Source organism: Melopsittacus undulatus, chromosome 4, assembly GCF_012275295.1.
Source record: "Melopsittacus undulatus isolate bMelUnd1 chromosome 4, bMelUnd1.mat.Z, whole genome shotgun sequence".
NCBI lineage: Eukaryota > Metazoa > Chordata > Aves > Psittaciformes > Psittaculidae > Melopsittacus > Melopsittacus undulatus.
The window spans coordinates 90,648,337-90,667,330 of NC_047530.1; the positions used below are offsets into that span (position 1 = coordinate 90,648,337).

Here is an 18,994-nt window from a genome sequence, read left to right on the forward strand (position 1 = left end):
CCAGAGAGGTTGGGTGCTCCAGGGGAATCTGATTTTGCTTCCATATCTTAGAGACATCATTTCAAACAGTCCTTCCCCCATCCAAAGTCTCTGTCCCATTTTCCATAGAATTTCATGTGCGCACAAGGAGAAAACTCTCACTGCCACCGTGTGATCCTTGGTGTCCAGGAGAAGGATAGTGCCTGTTATTTCTGGCCCCAGCCACTATTTGGTGGGGTTTTTTTCAGTGACAGGATGGATGGTTTTCATAAATGGATTCCACCACAGGTGTCTCTCTTCTGTGTTTCTGCATCCTCATGGGCTTTGATTGGTTTTGGATCTCTGGTTTGCAGTGTCTGTCTTGATCTTCATTTACATATGTATTTGTTGTCCCCTGCACCATGGTCATATAAAAATCCTAAAGGGAAAATAGAATTTCTATGATGATTGTCACAAGGTAATCAGAGACCTTGTGAGTGCTGCAGAGAATACAGTATGCAAGAATTTTCCCCTTCCTTTGGAAAGGTTTAGCAGTATTTTGAAGAAATATCACATTTGCTCACATCTTGGGTTCTTCCCTCCTTCACCGTCCATTTTTGCTCATTCAGGACACAGCTATAATGCCTGGGCGTTCTAAACCAAAGGCAAACCATTGTTGGCCTCCTATTTGGAACTGCATCAAATGGACAGACATGCAACCAGAAATAGCACTCATGTACGAGCCCCAGGGAAGCATGGGGAAAGAGATCACCATGAGCTCTGTATTAGTTTAGGGCTACCCTTAAAGCCAGTCTTGCATTTAGTAACTTGCTCAGCAGTATGTGTGTTATGTTGTGAATCTGTTGAGATGACTTACATTTGGACATGTGGGAGGTGATGATTCATATTCATGTTCTTCCTGCCCATCGGAATATTGATTCATCTGAAGCAATGAATAAAATGGTGCAAACAATATCTACCTACAATTCATAAACCACTGCATAAGAAGCACAGGGAAGTGAGAAAATGATCCGTTACTAAACAGCTCCAGAACTCAGGACATACTGAGGGGATAAATAACCACACAGAGAATAATATTTGGGATAATATCCAACATACTCTAAGCTGGATGCTAAAACAGTCTTTAATTAGGTACAATCACAGTATTTTCACATGAGTTTCTATTTTATCTTTATGAAACTTTAACTCTTAGGCTGAGGTCTAGCCTTTGGTAGATAGAGCAGAGACAGTTTGAGTGCCAAGGGATGTGGTGCTGAACTTGCAGAGAGCTGCAGAGGATGCTGAATAACGTTTCTGATACAGAGGTCTAGGCCCGGACGTAGCAAAGCACCCAGGAGTGAAAGTTATTCACCTGATTCAAACTGTAGTTCTTCCACTGGGTAACACAGACCACCACCAAAATGACTGCAAGGACCAAGGTCAGAATGCTGGGTATCCCTGCGGCTACTCCAACAACCCAGGGCTCATACTAATTTACAAAGAAAGACAGATTAAATGCATGCAATGTGATCCTTTAACTCTGTGCTTAGTAGCTGGGTGAGTGGCTACCATACAATGTCAAGAAAAGCCAATGCAAGGAACAAAACCAGAGCCCTGGATCAAAACAGTGTCACCCAACACAGCTGTACTGCACACTGAGATTGACAGAAGATTGACAGAAGATTGACAGATTTGATTTCAGAAGAAAAGCATTCAATGTAATAAATTGCATTAAATAATGAAACAAACTCTTACCCCAGAACAACAATCTGCCTGGGCAGTTATGCTTCCAGATGTGTGTGCAGAAGTCTAGAAATAAGATGATTATAGAACATTTACAAAGAGGTGTTTCATAGAAAGCAAACAAGGAGAAAGGCTAAAGTGAGCAGTTTCAATACTCTAAAACCAGCATGTGGTCAGTAACACATGGAGCACCCAGCTGTCCCCTGAAGTCATGGCCTGTACTTGCCAGTCATAAACAAAAACCCAAACTCTGGTCCTACCACCAATGGTTCTAACTGAAAAGGAGGCTTGAGGCTGAAAGAAAGCGTATGCAAAGCATATACAAGAGATAAGCATACATATATGCCAGAGAAAGCTGGATTCAGAAGGGAAAACAGCACAAAGGGGAATGGGAAACCCCAAGAAAAGATGCACTTTTACCACAGTCTTCTCTCTGTCCTTGCCATGATGCTGGAGGTAGTGGCCTGCACAGCCTTGCCTGGAGGATTAATTAGTGCCTCGCAGATGCAAGGCATGTAGTGCAGGGCACTGGCAAACCTGGTATACCCCAAACAAAACTTCATCCATAAAAGCAACAATTTCTCTTCCAGAATCCCATCCCACAGCTCCTACAGGTAACATGACAGTGAGTCGTTAGTTGATCTTCATCCTATGCAATGTACTTACTGACTTTACAGTTGTGTTGTAAAATCGTGAGAAAGATGTTGCCTCCTGTAGAGAAACAAAGTAAAAGAAAATACAATCATAATAATGATGATTATGAAGAAAACCAGAACAGAATATTAGCTATTGAAAGATGACCCTGGCCAGGTGTGTGAGTAGGGAGGGGTTTTATGAAGTGACTGAAAATGATAGCATGAGAATATACTCATTTGAGCTGAATAGGGAAGGCACAGAGAAAACAGAAGTCATGCATGCTATTAGAAAGTGATATGAGGAAACATGAACTGGTTTGCCTGAGTTGTTTATACCATGCAATACCTCTGAGTAATCAGAGCCTGTCATTTAATGCACTTACCCTGACAGCTCCTAAGTTGGAAAGGGTAAGGCTGTTTAACCCCAGTATGGCTTGGGAGCTGAAGTTCAGTGGTAGCTTCTAAAATAGCAGGAACTTGCCCCTGCAACGTTTGAACCCCAAACTAATCACATATGCTTGTGCCTGTTGATTCAAGGACAGCTGAAAATAACAGAAACACATTAACTCCTCCCTGACTAAATTGTCTACACACTTAGAGAGGAGGGTATTTAGAAGGGTCTCTGCTAAATGGACTGTTTATCTGTCAGAGACACTGCTAACTGGGAAGAATGCAGAAAAAGGCTTGGAGACAGTTGAAAGCTGCTCTTAATCTCTTTTACTGATGCAGCTCTACTGATGGTAGCAACTCTGGGTCCATCACATGGTGAGTTCTATTGGCAGCAGGGGCTGCCTGCAGGGATCGGTGCTAGTGACAGTGCTGGGAGTGGTACTGCAGAGAAGCTAAGCTTCAGAGGTTGATTATCAGGACGAGCAGTGCAGGAGTTTCTTTAATATAACCCAGGACTAAGTATCATGCACTTCTGTATGAAACAGCTCTTTTAAGACACTTAGGCTCAATGTTGTTCTCTAAGCCCAGTCAGTTCCAGATGAACTGGATAAAATAAACTGGAATGAAACAGAAAGGTTGCTGAGGTCTTTCTTGGAACTGAAACTCTGGTGCTCTAGAAGGTGACAGGAAAAGGCTGAAAGAGCTTCACCTTGCATCCACCTCCCCCCCCCCCCCCCCAAACAGCAGTAGAAAGGGAGCTGGCAGAAAGTTGCCCTTTTCTGACTGCAGTAAGTTCTGCTGCCATGCACTGATGAGGGTCTGGCTACTTTAGAACAGGAACAATGCCATGAAAGCTTGCCAACAGCAGTCTGGATATTACAGGATATGAAGAAGGAAGGCTCAAAATGCAAGCAAGCTATGGGAGATTTGGCTCAGTCCAAGTCCTGCAGTCGAGGAGAGGGACACATCACTGCAAGCTGAGGACCACAATCGCAGCAAAAATCAAAGAGGGGATAAGATTATTGAAAGAATTGGAATTCATCCTCCCTTATAGATGCCAACTGGAGCATTGTTTATAAGTGTGGCCTTCATATGCAAGCTGTGGACATTGTACTGGAAGTGTAACCTCTGAACATCTTGGCTTATGGGGCCACAGATGTTGGAGAATGCCACTGGGAATGCAGCCACAGATAGCAGCTGGTCACCAAGTGAAAGGGATTTCTTTCAAGCTCCATAGAGGTGCAGGCATTGCTGCATGCAGGCTGCCAGCTGGCAATGAAATATAGCAGAGACATTTCTCACCCAAATTTTCTACTGTGACTTCATTGAACTTCATCACTGAAACAAGCCTTCTTGAACAGCTGATCTGTTAACTTTTGAGCTTAGATTTTCGTATCTGTCTCTTCTCTAAAGCTGTAAATGTTTTCTTTCATGCTTTTTGGTTAAAGACAGTGCACTTAATGGACTTTATTATTTTTATGATTGTGTATGCAAGTAAAATGGAAGTTTGAATAGAATGAGACACATAAATAACATTTACATGTGGTCACTTTGCTCAGCTTGTTTGTGAAGCTATACTTGTGTGTGCAACTGACTACAAATTTAAGCTGACAACTAGAAACAGGTTTGTTACAATAACCTGATTAGTAGCCCTTGCTTTCAGCAGAAATGTTATTTATTTTACTTGCTTATTCAATCACACTTCCAGATGAGGGCTAAATATTTAGCTTCTTAAGGTTGGACACTAACAGACAGACCACAGAAGTAAGACCTTCTTTAAAGCAAAAGCCTGGTTCTGCACTTAAATCTTGAATAGGTGACTTGAGGGCACTGCACATTTGTGCTTTGGTCTAATGGCTTTTATTACAAAATGCAGGATTTGGGGTACCCTAAGGCCACCATATTTGGAAGCTAGAGTGTCCCACCTGCTATCAAGCAAATATAGAAAGCCACAGCAAGACACTGAGAAACAAGCTGTTTCTCTCAATTGTGCGCATTGTACACATTGTCTCAAGTCACTTGCAAAAATGGATCAGTATGCAAATTTGTATGCTAGCCATGTCAGGAGAATCAAGTATTTCCTTTACATGAAAATTACTATTGATTTCTAATTTATTTACTTCAAAATGAAAGGGAAATTGTAATACTCCTGATTAAAACTCCTGATCATTGCTCTGAAATCTCTAAATGTAAAGTGAAAATAATTCAATATTGTGATATCCCTCTATGCCTGCAGGGCCCCTGCTTTTGCTCATATATTGCCCTGACTACTCCAGAGTAATGTTTAAAGAGCTGTGAGTATCAGTGACCATGTTGTGAGTCAGATAGGTTTCCTGACAGGACTACCTACAGCATCTGTCTGTCAAGAGCACATCTTGGGTGAGAAAAAGCCTTATACTGCAGCTGAGGTAAAAAAAAAGCCAAACATTGCAACTTTTCCCTCTCCCTTTTTTGCCATTCAGTAATTTGTAGCATCTTGCGAACCTGTACCCAGGAGAGAACACAAGACAAGCCTCTTCCCCAGCCAAAATCAGCATCACTTGGACCCAGCAGCTCAGTCAAGAGAGTTTCTCACTGAAGGGAATAGAGGGGAGATGGACAAATGCAGTTAAGACACATATCCAGTGATCACATACTCCTGATTTACTCCTCAGATTTACTCCTCAGATTTACCACAGATGCTTCCACTTCTAAGCATCAATTCTCCGACATATAGATAGTATTCCCTTTCTTGTAGCTGTTCTCACGCTTGCTCAAATTACAATTGCTCATGAGTAGCGACTATCTCCTGTGCCTATACAGCTCTAGACGTAACCCCTGACCAGCTCTTGGATGGAGGCAACAGAGGCTACATGTCTTTCATTGAGTATGGCTGTGGGAGAGAGACAAACGGACATCCCAAGAGGACCAATATGGGGAAGTGAAAGAAGATCAACAGAGGTTAGAGAGACCAAAGCCACTAATCTATCATTTCTGTTTCTATGTCATAAGCAAGTAACGTTTTGCTGTGCTCTCCTAGCTCTGCTATTGACCTAAGATCTGTTGAGAGCATGTTTTCAATGAATACTCATGGAATTAATTAATTATTAAGTTTCAGAGGAGAATGCTGCTTTAGCCTCAGAGCCAGCTAACTGCTGGGAGGAAGGAGATTTCTAAATCAATTTCTAAACAAAGAGCTTGTGTGTTTCAGCTGGTACCATCTCCCAGGACAGGAAATCTCCTTAAGAAGGGCCCGTTGCATGATCCAGGACACAAGCCTCCTCTTTTCTCCAACTGCCCAAAGACCAGGCTATAATTCCAGGACAGAAAAGCTGGGGCAGATGCTAAAAACCAAGCAGGTGTCTGAAACCATTAGTTGCACTCTAAGGAAATGCAGAGCTAATGAAGGGGCCATCTTCATTGATCTGCTGAGGGCAAAGAAGAGGGAGGGTTCAACACTCCCAGGGAGCTATTGATCCAGCAGATTTGATTAGCTGAGGTGGCCTCACCTCTCCTGCATTCTGATCTCCCTACTGCTACTTCCATTCAAACAAGACCCAACTGAACAGGACAACTCCCACTCACCATTTCACTCTTCTCCTTGAGGAATCCCTGCACGTGTTAACAGCAGACTGCCCAACACCAGGATTAGTGTTCCTTTTAGGATGACTTTCTCTTCCTGCTAAAAACTGAACAGCAGACCTGCAAAGAGGAAGAGGCAATGGCACTTCTCTTGCGCTGACTCAGACAACCTGGCTGGGTCCCAGCACACCTGACAGAGCCAGGTCCCTGCCAGGGCAGGGTCTGGCATGCTCCTGGGAAGTTGGGCTTCAGGGTGCTGAGGACTCCGCCTCTTCTCTGCTAGCCCCACAGCAAATAAAACCACTCCTGGCTCCCAGAGCATGTTTAGTATGTGCCACAGATGAGTTGCACGGGAATCCTGCTTTTGCTTTCTAAGGTTAGCATCTCATCTGCCAGAGCACATTTGCTGGAAATGCCAGAACAAAGTGGAATGTTTCTGCTGGCTTGATGCTGAGACAAAGAGCCTGTTGCATCTGAGGCATTGTTCTTTGAAGTGAACCCTACTACTCTGTACTCATGTTTTCAAAGGATAAAGCATCTTCTGCCAGACAATGGGTATTTCCTTTAGCAACACACACATGGTGACCGGATGGTCCTTGCGTGCTTTCTGAAAAATTAAGTCCTACTTCTAAAAGTAAGCAAAGAAAATGAGGACCCACCATGTCACACAGCATTGGTGGCAGGCAATCAGTGTGGAAAGAGACATTAAGGGAACATGATAGCTGAACAGCAGGGAAGATACAAGCCTGCAAAATATCTTTACACATACAACAGATAGATTGTGCACACAGTAAGAATCTGTCACTGTAATTGCAAATGTCTGTGTTTCTCTAGCAGATGTGACTCCAGTTCATATTCCACCTTCTATTTTACCTCCAATTTCCCACCATCTTCACTTGAGCTGTGTAGTTTCTAACGTTACAGCATTGCTTTGCAGTGTAACTCTCTGTGTAACAGAAGGCTGCTGCTCCTCACTTTGGAAATTATGTCCACCAGCCGACTTGACTGCAGCCTCATTCCAAGGTTATACTGTGCCATGACAGGTGCAGGAGGCTACATGGGGATGCTTATTCCTTACTTCATCATACCACAGAAAAATGTTCTGGTGGTGGGAAATGCATGTACTGGGGAAGGAACGCAGACATCCTTAGCAGGCAGGACAGACATCAAGCAGGGGACAGAAAGAGGAAGAAAAGCATGCTAAGTGCTGCCCAGCTACTGAATGTTCACCTGCTATAGTGAGAGTACAGACCACAGCTTTGCAGTAAGGAACATCTGCCTCATACTCATCCTGCTACTCTTTGCACAGGAGTTTCATGCCTCAGAGTCTTTGGGACCTTCTGCTGAAGGCCATTCCCTGTAGTGTGGTAAATGAGCCTCCTCTTTTAAGGTCTACTTATGTACTTATTCCCAGATTCCTGATGCTTATTGCTGCAGACCTGCATCTCAGCCTAATAAAGAGCGAATGCAGAACTTGCAACAGCAATGTAGCCCTTCAGCTATCAACTTGTTCCTTTGCTCCACTTCCTAAATGCTGTCTTGATTGCAAAAGCCAAGACAAAATTAAAGGCTCAAGGGAAAGTTGTTTCCTGCAGAGGGTAAATCCCACCTGGTATTAGCAGTAGACACAAACAACAGTTGGCAGAACAAGGAATGTATTAAAAAATTCCCTCCCCTTGAGGAAGTCGTAAATGCATGCATACAACACAAGACGCAACGAAATCCACAGTCTTTAATGAATGCAGAGACTCATTCTGGGCACAGGTACATTTGTGATTGCCCCCATACCCTCCTCTCCTCCTCCTCTTCAAAAATTATTTTAGTTAGTGAAATGTAAAATCACACAAAGACCAGGGTACATTTACACACATTAGAGGGACCGACATTTTTTTCTTTCCTTTTTTTTTTCTGAAGAAACTTTCAGACATTTAGAATTATTGACTGTTAAGCCCAGTCAGTACAGCAGAAATATTCTACATAGATTATTGGTTGAAACGCACAGTACAACAGTTGCAAGCACACTGTCACAAGAGACACCTGCATGAATGCCAGGTGTAGTAGATCTGTCAAACAACATTGCAAGCATCTGCAATGAACCAGTCTGGGAAACATGGGAAATTACCAGAACATGGAACAAAGATGTTAAAGTACATGGGAAGCTGCTACAGTCACTTCTCTCCAGAGTCATTGCTCCCATTAGAGAGCCAGGAAACTTGAACCACTGCTTACCACCTGAAACTTCTTTCTCATGCACAGGGATCAGTGTCATGCTTTTATTTCCAGACCCAAGTCACTGTGGTTTTGCTTGAGCAGGGGCACGGAAGAGAAGGACTATTGCAGACCTCATCTAGCAGAGCTCGCTTCCCCAGACCTGTATGGTCAAACAACTTGGGATCAGAGGTCTTGCCTGTAAAAAGGCCATAACATTTGAAAAGAGGAACAAAACAGCTAAAAAACAAAACATGGCTTTATACAGCCTGCAATAAAGCTATAGTCAATGGTACAGTATTGTTCACATGACACTTATTAAGGCTTTGACTACGGTCTTCTACATGCACTTTTTATATACATATATTCTTGTGTGTGTGTGTGTGTGTATAAATTACTTTATTTTTCATGTTCTAAGCAAGAAAATATTTTCATGCATTTGTTTCTCCCAGTATTCACAACACTTTGACCAGGTTCTGTTCAAGGACTTCTGGAGAGGGCTGGGTCTATTTTATTATCTATCTGGAAATGCCCTCATCTCCAGGAATGCCATTTGTGCCTGACTAGTGCTGGCCCTACATTTCTCCACAGTCATACACCAGAGAGGAGGTTTCACCCCAGAGCCTGACAGTACATTGGTTATGTAAACATAGTAATCCATGGATTATAAATACTTTATTAAAGCTAACATACCTCGGCTTTTAGCTCAGAATTGCCCATGAGTGCCTTAATGAAATATCATTCAGAATAAAGTCTTTTTCTTCTCCCCCCCCCCCTCCCCAATAACAACAGTTCAGTTTACAGTGGTATCCTCAAAAGCAGAGTTTTCACTACTATTTTCCCAAAGAAGTGCCAAGCTACCTCTTAATTCTGCAAGCCCATGGCTTGGTAGCTTCCATGTACATAAATAACTGCAACACAGAGCATGTCTGAGCCTTATAGCTCAAAGTGCTTTAGTCACCATCCTGCTTGCACCCCTGACATGAAGTTAAGAGACTGGACCATGAGCTAGCAAGGAACAGGGAGGAAGCAGAAACCAGCACAGCTCTCCCATTCCTAGTCCCATGCCTGGAGCTTACACATGTTTGACAGGTTCCACCAGCTCACCAGAGCTGACATGCAGCATGGCCTCTGTTCCTCTGCCTCATGGACACCATGACTACCTCTGGCCCAGTATTTCCTCTGGTGAGATGTTCTGTCTAGCTGATGTTGAATAGCACTCCTAGGTTGCAGTGGGGAGCCCTGGAGAGAGCAGCTTAGCTGTAGAAAGGAAGGGCTCCCAGGGAAGTGGTACTGAGGAAAGGAAGCAGCATAAACAAGGCTAAGAAAGCTAATGTGGGTGGAGTAAGCAGGAGAGATTCCTTATTTCAGATAAGGCCTGAACTGCTGCTACAGCTCTCTGAGCTGCATTGCTTGGTGGTGTAACTGAAGCATGCTGTCAACACTCCAATTACTAAGCTTTGCCACAGTCACACAATCATGCCTTGTACCCCATCACAGCACTTTTCTGTCAGCTACCACCTTTCCCTTGGACACTGCATTGAAGTACTTCCACTCAACATATACTATGACAATTACTGCAATTCAGGCATTGGGCTCTTCTCATTCACTGTGATCCAAGTAGTTAGCAGCCTTAAGGAGACTGTTCCTGTGCCCCTGCCTAGCTCTCAACCCACAATAACCAAGACAATAAATAGACAGAACAGAAGCAGTGACGGAGTTCAAGCCATCTCGTTGCTCACTTATTGCACAGAGTATTTTGGGCTGGTAGGGGAGAGTAGGCAGCTTACATACTCCTTTGAGAAATTCCTACTGTGTGGCTGTCCACATCACCTGCTCCAGAAAATATGTTGAGACAGCTCATGTGTACAGGATGCTTAGGAAATGTTACCTAGAAACAGGATATGCAAGAGACAAAGGGTTTTCTCAGTTCAAGCTCAGTCTTCACTCAGCCCCATGGCAAGCTGTGCAAAATACAATGTTTATGCCCTGACAGGTATGATTACAAGACAATTTTTGGTCCTGGGTATGTTAACAAGAAAGGGTCATACTAATAATTGCAGAGGCAAACCTTTGAGACTGGATTTAGTTTTAGTTACAGAAAATACTGTACACTGCTTTTGGCCAGGTGCACAGAAGCTTCAAAGGAAAAAAAAAAACACCAAAGATCACAGTTAAATGCCTCAATCTTCAGACAGGGAATGTCTGTGAGGAGCAGTTAAACTACTTTCTCATGTGCAATGCATCCTGAAATTTGGTACTTATGTATTGGGCATGAAAGCCTTTCTTGTTGATGGTGTCATCTGTGTGAAATCGAATCATGATGGAGTCCCCAGCAGAGTAGATTTCTTCCAGAGGCTGCAGGAAAAAAAAGAAGACACAGTGGTCAAATCTGCAGGCTATATCACTGTCTGCACTATGATGCTAGAGTTTAGCTCACAGTGAAGATGGACTGGCCATTAAGCACTAAGACTGAGTGCCCAGTACCTCCTGCCCTGCTCTGACTTCCTGAGCATATTCCCTTGCTCTGTATGCTTGCCTTTTATGTTTGAAGACTGATGTCAGTCCACTCTACAGTCCCAGTTCTTCCACCTGTTTGGTTTGGGTTGGTTTTTTTTGGTTAGTTGGTTGGTTGGTTTGAGTTTTGGTTTTGTTTTTTTTTTTTGTTTGGGTTGGTGGGTTTTTTTTTGTATTTTTATTTTGTATTTTTCCCACAGGATATTCTTGTTCGAGTCTTCTGAGTTTGCTTTAATTTGTCCTTATCTTTTCAGGAAATTGCACAATTCAACTGGACCCTGTTCAACAACTGAGGCTCTCCCAGAGTTCATTAGCAGCAAAATAACTTAGTTACTTATCTTACCTGATAACACTGGTTATCACCCCACTGCTGTGACCTGCTCCAATCTCCTTGCACTCTCTGTGGGACCTACACTTTCTCAGCCATTCTCCATTTGTCAATGTGCAGGTAGGTAGATTGCTACCCTGCTGCCCTGAACTTCTTCACACCAAGCTATCTTTTATGTTCCAGATCATCTCCCCAGTTTGCAAGGAATGCTTCCACACACCTACTCCCTGATTGTCTCTCTTTAAATTCATTCAGAACCCACTCCATTTCATTGTTGAAGACCTGAGAAGTCATACTCCCTGGTTTTAAAAACCACACACCATTACTTATGCTAACAGAGTCATTCCTGTTAACAGGACACAGATAACAGTTCAGGAGACAGCACATCATCCTGGAGTCAACATGCAGCTCTGCAAGTCCCTCCACCCTTTGCCACAGCACAGCCTCAATGTGATGTGGCTTCAGGCTGGAAGTGTCTGAGGATGAAACTGGCCTTTGGAAGAAGTTTCCCACATTTACACAACACTTTCGTGGCACTCCCATGCACATGGACCTGAGCTAAAAAGGGCAAAGCAGTAAGCAAGGTTTTCAGACCAACTCTGTGCATCAGATATAATGGCTGTTACCTGCAGCAATATGGGGAGAAGCAAAACCCAGAAACACAAGGCATTCTCATCACGGTTTGTGATACCTGCCCCTCTCCAAAAAAGGTACAAGTGTATTCTTCCTTGCCAATCCCAGTTACCCCTATGAAATCACCACCGCCACAGCTTACCCCTGAGCCACAGAAGCGTCCCAGGCGAGGTGCAGTGCTGTCGTAACCATCATAAATTTCCATGTAGTCGTACCCACAGTCAGCCTCCTCTTCGATCTCAAATATCTGGAATATCAGCTCCACCCCATAGCCATCTTCAGCTACAATCACCCAGTCACAGTTGGTTTGACCTGGATAGTTGTTGTCCCCAAATTGAGCATGGGAATATAGCTCCTTAGTTCGTACTTCAGCCTTTAAGAGCCCACCACATTCTGGAAGAAGAAAAGGGCACAAACCAGTCTCTCAAAGGCTTTACCTCACAACAAAGATTTATCATACCACTTTTGGGCCAGCCATGAGGAAAGAAGACCTCCAGCCTGAAGTGCACGTACAACAGGGAAGGTAATTAACCACTGCACAAAACTATCAGTGAATTCTCCAGTCACCCATGAATCTGATGACCCATATAGAGTAGAGGAGCTTGGTTCTTTAGGTACTGAACATGCACGGAAAGAAGTGACCAGCTAAAACTAGCAGGATGGGATTCCTGCTACATTATATTTTAGAAAACAGCATTATTGTAGAAAGCAATTAGTTAAAGGAAGACTTCACATGTTCTTTGTTCTTGTCCTGTAGCTGAAATTCTGATCTGGGCCAGTACCTGCACTAAGTTGCATCATCTCATTTTCTGACGGTTGATGTGGAACAGAAGAGGTTGCTGCTCAACCGAACACCTTCAGTTTAAACAAAAGAACATGAGCAGGAATGTTTGACATCAAGAGACCTCTAAACTGACAAGGAAGCTGGCATTTATGGTATGGTGCCAACAGTGGTCTGGGAAATGGCCAGCACAACACATAATCACTTAAAAATTAGGCTAAGATTATTTGGGTGAAAAGTGTACCTAGTTTTGCCTGGTAAGAAAATGTAGTGAGACTTGATGACATCTTAGCACACTGGGGTATTGGCAGGCAACCAGATTACCTGTGCTGTGCTTTGCTTGGAAACCTTTTCTTTGCACAGAAGCATCAGAGTAAAACCTGAGGAACATCTTGTTGGTAGAAGCCACTACAGGGTCTGGCTTCTTGCTGCCACAAAAACGGCCAAGGACAGGTGATTTGCTGTTGGGCCCATCATACATTTCTAAGTGGTCATAGGCGCATTCTTGGTGCTGTTCAATCTCAAACTCATTGAAGGTCTACAGCAAGAATAAGGAGAATTAAAACAGACGTTTGTAAATCTGAGTATGCAGTTTAACAGAGCATGAAAACAAATGAAAAACAGGTCAAATGGTATGTCTGTCCCACTCCTCCCACAGACTAAATTAGAATGGTGTACTCAGACAAGAATGATCTCAGGGTGTCAAAGCTCAGAATTTCATATGAATGTGCAGCTTTGCTGCCTCACATGGGTGCACAACAACATTTTTCATCTGCAAGCCTTATATGCTCTTATTTTCCTGCTGATAATTCTGCCTAGCACACTGAACGGGCAGTTCTTCAGTATTACTTCCACTGAGCACAGTGATCAAGGCACTATCTTCCCCATTGCACAGCTCTGGGCATGCCCTGCCATATGCATCAGGCCAGCTGTAAAGTGGGACTCACACTTCTTCCTCAGAGGGGGTGGACACTGCCCCTGCCAACACCTTATGTAGATACAGTCCCACAGAGTGGCTCAGAGGGAGGGGCAGAGGCAGGAGGGCATGTTACACCTTCTGTTAACAGAGAGAGCAGTCTCCTCAAGATGCCTTCCTTTGAGCACCCCAGACAGGACCTATGGAGATCAATGTCCCACTCACACCATATGGGGAGAAATACTTCAGCTCCTCACAGTCCAGCCTACTTCTCCCCTCCCACTCACTGGTTACTCACTACTTTCACTCTGTGGCCAGGTGTTGCAGAGATGTCCCAGGTGCACTCCTTCCGGCTGGGATACTTGTCAGGCCAATTTGGACTGCTCATCACTCCCTCTGCACCACTCAGCTTGTGCTCACAACCAGCTTGAGAAAGAGGTCACAAGATGAAGTCATCGAGACAGATCTCACATGGGAACCATATAATATCCTACATGTTCCTCTCTGCCCACCCTCAGCATGGCAGAAACAGGGAAGGCTTCACTTGCTGAACAAGACCTTTTAGTATTACTGCACAGTTCTAGTGGGTTTGTCCTACACTCCTTTGAGCTAACTTGGCAGCTGGTGAAATGGACCATCTCATTCCCCTGGGCCTCATTAACCTCATCCACCTCCTCATTTTCAGATGTATTCTCCTGCCCCTTTATCTCATCTGCCCTGTTTTCAGTGACATGGAGTCCAACCCCTCCAACCCTGTTGACTGATGCTATCGCAGCCTTAAGTTGTTTTGCCAACTTGGAAAGCTTAATCATCTCACTAAAAGATCAGAAAAGGACCAGAGGTTGTACACAAGAAGGCCTTTGCTGCACACAGTAGGGGTAGGGTGCAGGAAGAAGGGTAGTTCTGGCAGCAGCAAGCAGTTAGATCAACTCATCCTTCATCCTCTGACTCAAACCCAATAATTAAATTGAAGGAGCAGTGACTAGTCAAATCATGATGTCCCATGATCAATCCTTTCGCTAAGCCAACTTCTTGCCCTCACCCTGTCCATCCCCAGTGGCCATACAGAGGGGCAGACTGGGGAATGGATGCAGTGAAAACACATCTCCTTCTTAATTTTATTAGTTAGTTTTTCAGCTAACTGGGGCTTTTTCAGTGCTCCAGACTGGCATGTGGTACAAATATGGTACACCTGGCACGAAAGCATTCTGAAGCAAACTATGTTCAAAGCATCTTATCTTTCCTGAGGGCAGGGATTGAGTACCTTACCTTCTTTACAGTCATGGCCATTTTCATGCAGCATGAACCCATTTCTGCACTGGCATATGTAGCTACCAAAGGTGTTGACACATTCATGCTGGCAACCACCATTGTCTTTGGAACATTCGTCCTTGTCTGGGCAGGATCAAACCAACAAGCACTGAGTTGACAACAAGAAACACACAACCACAGTTGCCAGCTGGGAGTGCCATACCCAGACTGGCAGATACCAGTGCAAGCATCCAACCTCTGCTGCTGGATTAATACAGTCAGCTTTTTAGCCAGACACAACTCTCTTCAATTGTTCTTTATTCCATAAAATGTATTGCAAATGGGATTTATTATATAATGTAGGTTTTGAGTAGTTAAATACCTCTTTTAACCTATAGCAGTGCCATAGGTTAAAAGAAACATATAGCAATGTGTCATTCTTTCAGAACAGAGTCCAGGAAAAGTATCACACAAATTCACTAGCCTAGGCAAATATCCACTGGCCAGTTTTTATATTTTCAAGTTTCTACATGCTCTGATGAGCTTCCATCTTTATATAGTTCTGTCCAATAGCACAAGCTGCCAGATGGAATAGGGGATCTAAGGTATGAGCTGCTCCCTGAAGCTGAAATATGCCCCAGTGGATGTTCACTCCTTTGTGTTCAGGACTATAAATTTTTGAATCTCAGGGCTCTGAGCATGGTTATGGTTTCCAGTCCAATTTAATTTGTGAGCAGTTTATCTCCAATTTTTCTTGGACCAATATCCTCCCTTGACCTCATTAACCTCATCTGTCTCCTCACCCTCAAATGTATTTCTAGATGAAACATACCACACCTCATCCTTCCTAAGATTTAATTAGCCAGGCCTTTAGGCCTGATTCTAGTCTGCGACTGTTTAATTCAAGGCCATTTTGCCTCATCATCCTCCTCAAAAACATTAATACTCCTCAGTGAAGACACAGCATGAAATATAATTTCCACTTGCATACAATGTACTATTAACCTCCAGAGCTGCCTGGCAAGAAGGTACAACACTGACACCAAAAGCTGCTATGGATTCAGAACAGAGGATCAGCATGTATTGCTTTGATGGGAAGGATTGCTATACAGAAGACTTTTGGAAATTTTCTAACTCTTTTAGTTTCAGGTCAGGTTCGCCATTGCTTCCTGCTGTGGAAGGACTGGAGGTATGGATTTCATCAATGTATCTTGTTGAGACTACACTATGAAACTGGACCAAACACTGCACTAAGAAACCAAGATGAAAAGTGACACAGCAGAGGGAAACCATGGTTTTTAGACGAAAATAACCATATCAGGCTCTGCCTAATTTGACAGGAGGTTGAAGAAAATTCCCTCAAAAGAAGAGGTTCAGTCAGAGGAGACAGGTAACCAAGTGATAGAGCCACATACCAGAGAAGTAGTGAACTTTAAAGCCTTTCTTGGAGACCGTGTTGTCTGACTTGAACTCCAGTCTCATGTTGTTGCCATATGATGTGATTACTTCGGGCTTCTCTGAGCCGCAGAATTTGCCATGCAGCTTGGAGTCAGAAGCCAACCCACTACGAACCTCAACGTAGTCGTATTTACAGACCTGCCAAGAGAGGAGGAGATTTCTCAGCTCCATCAACATTGAACAGAATATTTCAGAGGAAGGGGACAGAGGCTTGACAGAGGGAACAGAAACAGCCTGCTACTCAAACACACTCCTATCTTCCCCAGATTCTCCTCTGTCAGTGTTCTCATCCCCTTTCATTGCTTCCTTCACCTTAAAGCATGGGTGTGTTTCCAGACTAGCAAAGGTTCCATGTAATTTAGCTAAAATAATTACTCTGACTTTATCCAAGAACCTCACAGTGTTGAACGAACTTCTGCAGCATGCTGAATTAAGGAAGAATCACTGCTCCCATTTACAGTGGGAAGCTAGAACCTGAATGTTTTGTTCAAATTCCACCCTGTCCTTGGCAGGGCAGGGAACAGACTTTTTTACTGGCTGTTTTGTTTATCATTGAAGAACTCTACTTCATTGTTCATTTTCAATTATTTTCCTGCAAAGACAGCCCTGGGTAAGGGGAGGATGATATACTTATTAGGGATGGAAAACACCTACAGTTATACAAAACTGGTAGAGAAAAGAAGCCCATTTATAACAGAACGCTTTTCCACTCCAAAGAAAAAGTGGATCCAGAGTTCAGGGAGAACAATCACTGTTAATGGCTTATTACTGTCAAGGCTGGGAAACAACCAGGAGCTCCACCAGCAAGACAAAGTCTCCTTTTCCTTGTACCCCAAGGATTTATCCAGTTCTGAATTAGCCAGTAGTCACACCTCTGAGATGCAGGGACTGGTTACGTACATCATTGCCTTCCAGCTCAAACACTTCGAACTGCAGAGAGATCCGGTACTGGGTTGGAGCTACCACCTGCCAGACGCAGTTTTTATTAGTAGGATATTCCTTGGGCCATCCAGGGCTAGTAATGGTCCCATTGAGCTTGGTGATGAAGCCCCCACACGCAGCTGGAGAGGCAATAAATGAACACAAGTTTTACTTGGTTCTGTTCAGACACACAGATTGGGCCACACTGTTAGCTAAAAAATGAATCAGATCCTGGTTGGTAGCACATTTCAAATCCTGGCCTCCAGAACTGGTAAAAATGCTGGCAGCTGTGAAGAAGACAGAAACCTTGCCTTCACTCACCAGTGAAACACACACAGCCAGGCTATGACCTTGAGAGCCACTTAAATCATGTAAGATTGATCTCCTTTTCACTCTCTAACCTTGGGCTTAGAGAGTGGTAGTAGCTTCAACTGTGAATCAGCTGACTTGACATGCACAACATATTTGTAAAGGCCAGCTTGGCAAATTAACCCACATTCAGTCATACAAACCATACTATTTCTAGTTTATTAGTGATGGAATAACTGGAAGATAGTGGAAGCCTAGGAAGAAACCCCTATCAACTCTTCAGTGGCTTATTATATGTGGACTGCATCTTCTCTAGGGAAAACTGAAGACAAGGCCAAAGACTTTACTTTATTATCTAATTTCTTTTAAAAACATGGGACATCTCAGCTTCATCCTCTTGTGGGAGGACATGGCTTTTACATCAAAGGAATCCATCTCAGTTCGCTCTTTTGTTGCAAAATTCTATTTGCAATAAAGCAAACCCAAGGGAGCAGCTTTGACACAAGAAAAGTGGCAAGCATGTCAGAAGAAACAAAAGCAATTTACTCTGATGTGCCTTGCTACAATTTCAAAGATTACCCTTCCTGTATTGCCCACAAATGAAGTTTAAAATAGGATACTAAGAGTGAAGTTCAGAAAATGCTTGCCAAGTTATACCAACTTGTTTGCTCAAAATTGCAAGAAATTATTGAAAAAAATGGCACCTAACCGTGGCCTTACCAAGTCAATAGCAGCCTTTCCCAGACAGTGAAAAAATTCAAGTCAGGGCAAATTGTGTGACTTTGAGAGCACCACTTGGTGTGGAGCTCCTTACATATCTCAGCTGAAAGACAGAGCTAACAGACAAGAACAATGGGTGGATTCTCACACACCAACAGCTGTATTGTTGGTAGGAGCAAGCGCCAGTTTCAAGAGATCAACTGTGTAAATAGAAAGTTGACAGAAACAGTTTCTACTGAAGACATGTTGTAAGGTTGTTTTTTCCCCTCCCATAACAGAAGAAGAAAATTTTCTCCTCAGTATGCAGAATGTCTGGTTTGCATGCAGGCAAAACATAGATATTTTATTCTGCAAAATAATTTTTTTTTTAAAAATAAGTTATTCAACCTTAGATTGAAATACTTTTGTGCCACTTAATGGTTAGGTTATAATGCCCATCCTCCCTTATGTTGCACTGTGGGAGATCTGGTCTGAGCAGGAATCTCTGGTTATGAAGAGCAAATGGTTTTAGAGATGATTACCAGTATAGAATCAGTATTCTCCGGTTTTCAACCAAAACTAGTTTTTCAATGGAAGATGTTGGCAAAACAACAATTTTTTTTTTTTCAGGTGGGGAAAGATAAACAGAAGCGAAGAGGATCCAAGGGCAAGGAAAATCCTCTCCA

General features: G+C 43.3%; 1 protein-coding gene across 1 annotated transcript in view; it reads right to left on the bottom strand.

The window, feature by feature from the left end:
- Positions 1–9,287: 9,287 nt before the first annotated feature.
- Positions 9,288–18,994, bottom strand: part of TLL2 (tolloid like 2) — a 94,233-nt gene continuing 84,526 nt past the window's right edge. The window contains exons 15-21 of the mRNA XM_034061340.1: positions 17,280–17,440; positions 16,337–16,517; positions 14,940–15,065; positions 13,969–14,096; positions 13,079–13,292; positions 12,116–12,366; positions 9,288–10,853 (exon numbers count right to left, since the gene is read on the bottom strand). Coding sequence (XP_033917231.1) covers positions 10,719–10,853; positions 12,116–12,366; positions 13,079–13,292; positions 13,969–14,096; positions 14,940–15,065; positions 16,337–16,517; positions 17,280–17,440 — 1,196 coding nt within the window. The 3' untranslated portion in view covers positions 9,288–10,718. The remainder of the gene's footprint in view (positions 10,854–12,115; positions 12,367–13,078; positions 13,293–13,968; positions 14,097–14,939; positions 15,066–16,336; positions 16,518–17,279; positions 17,441–18,994) is intronic.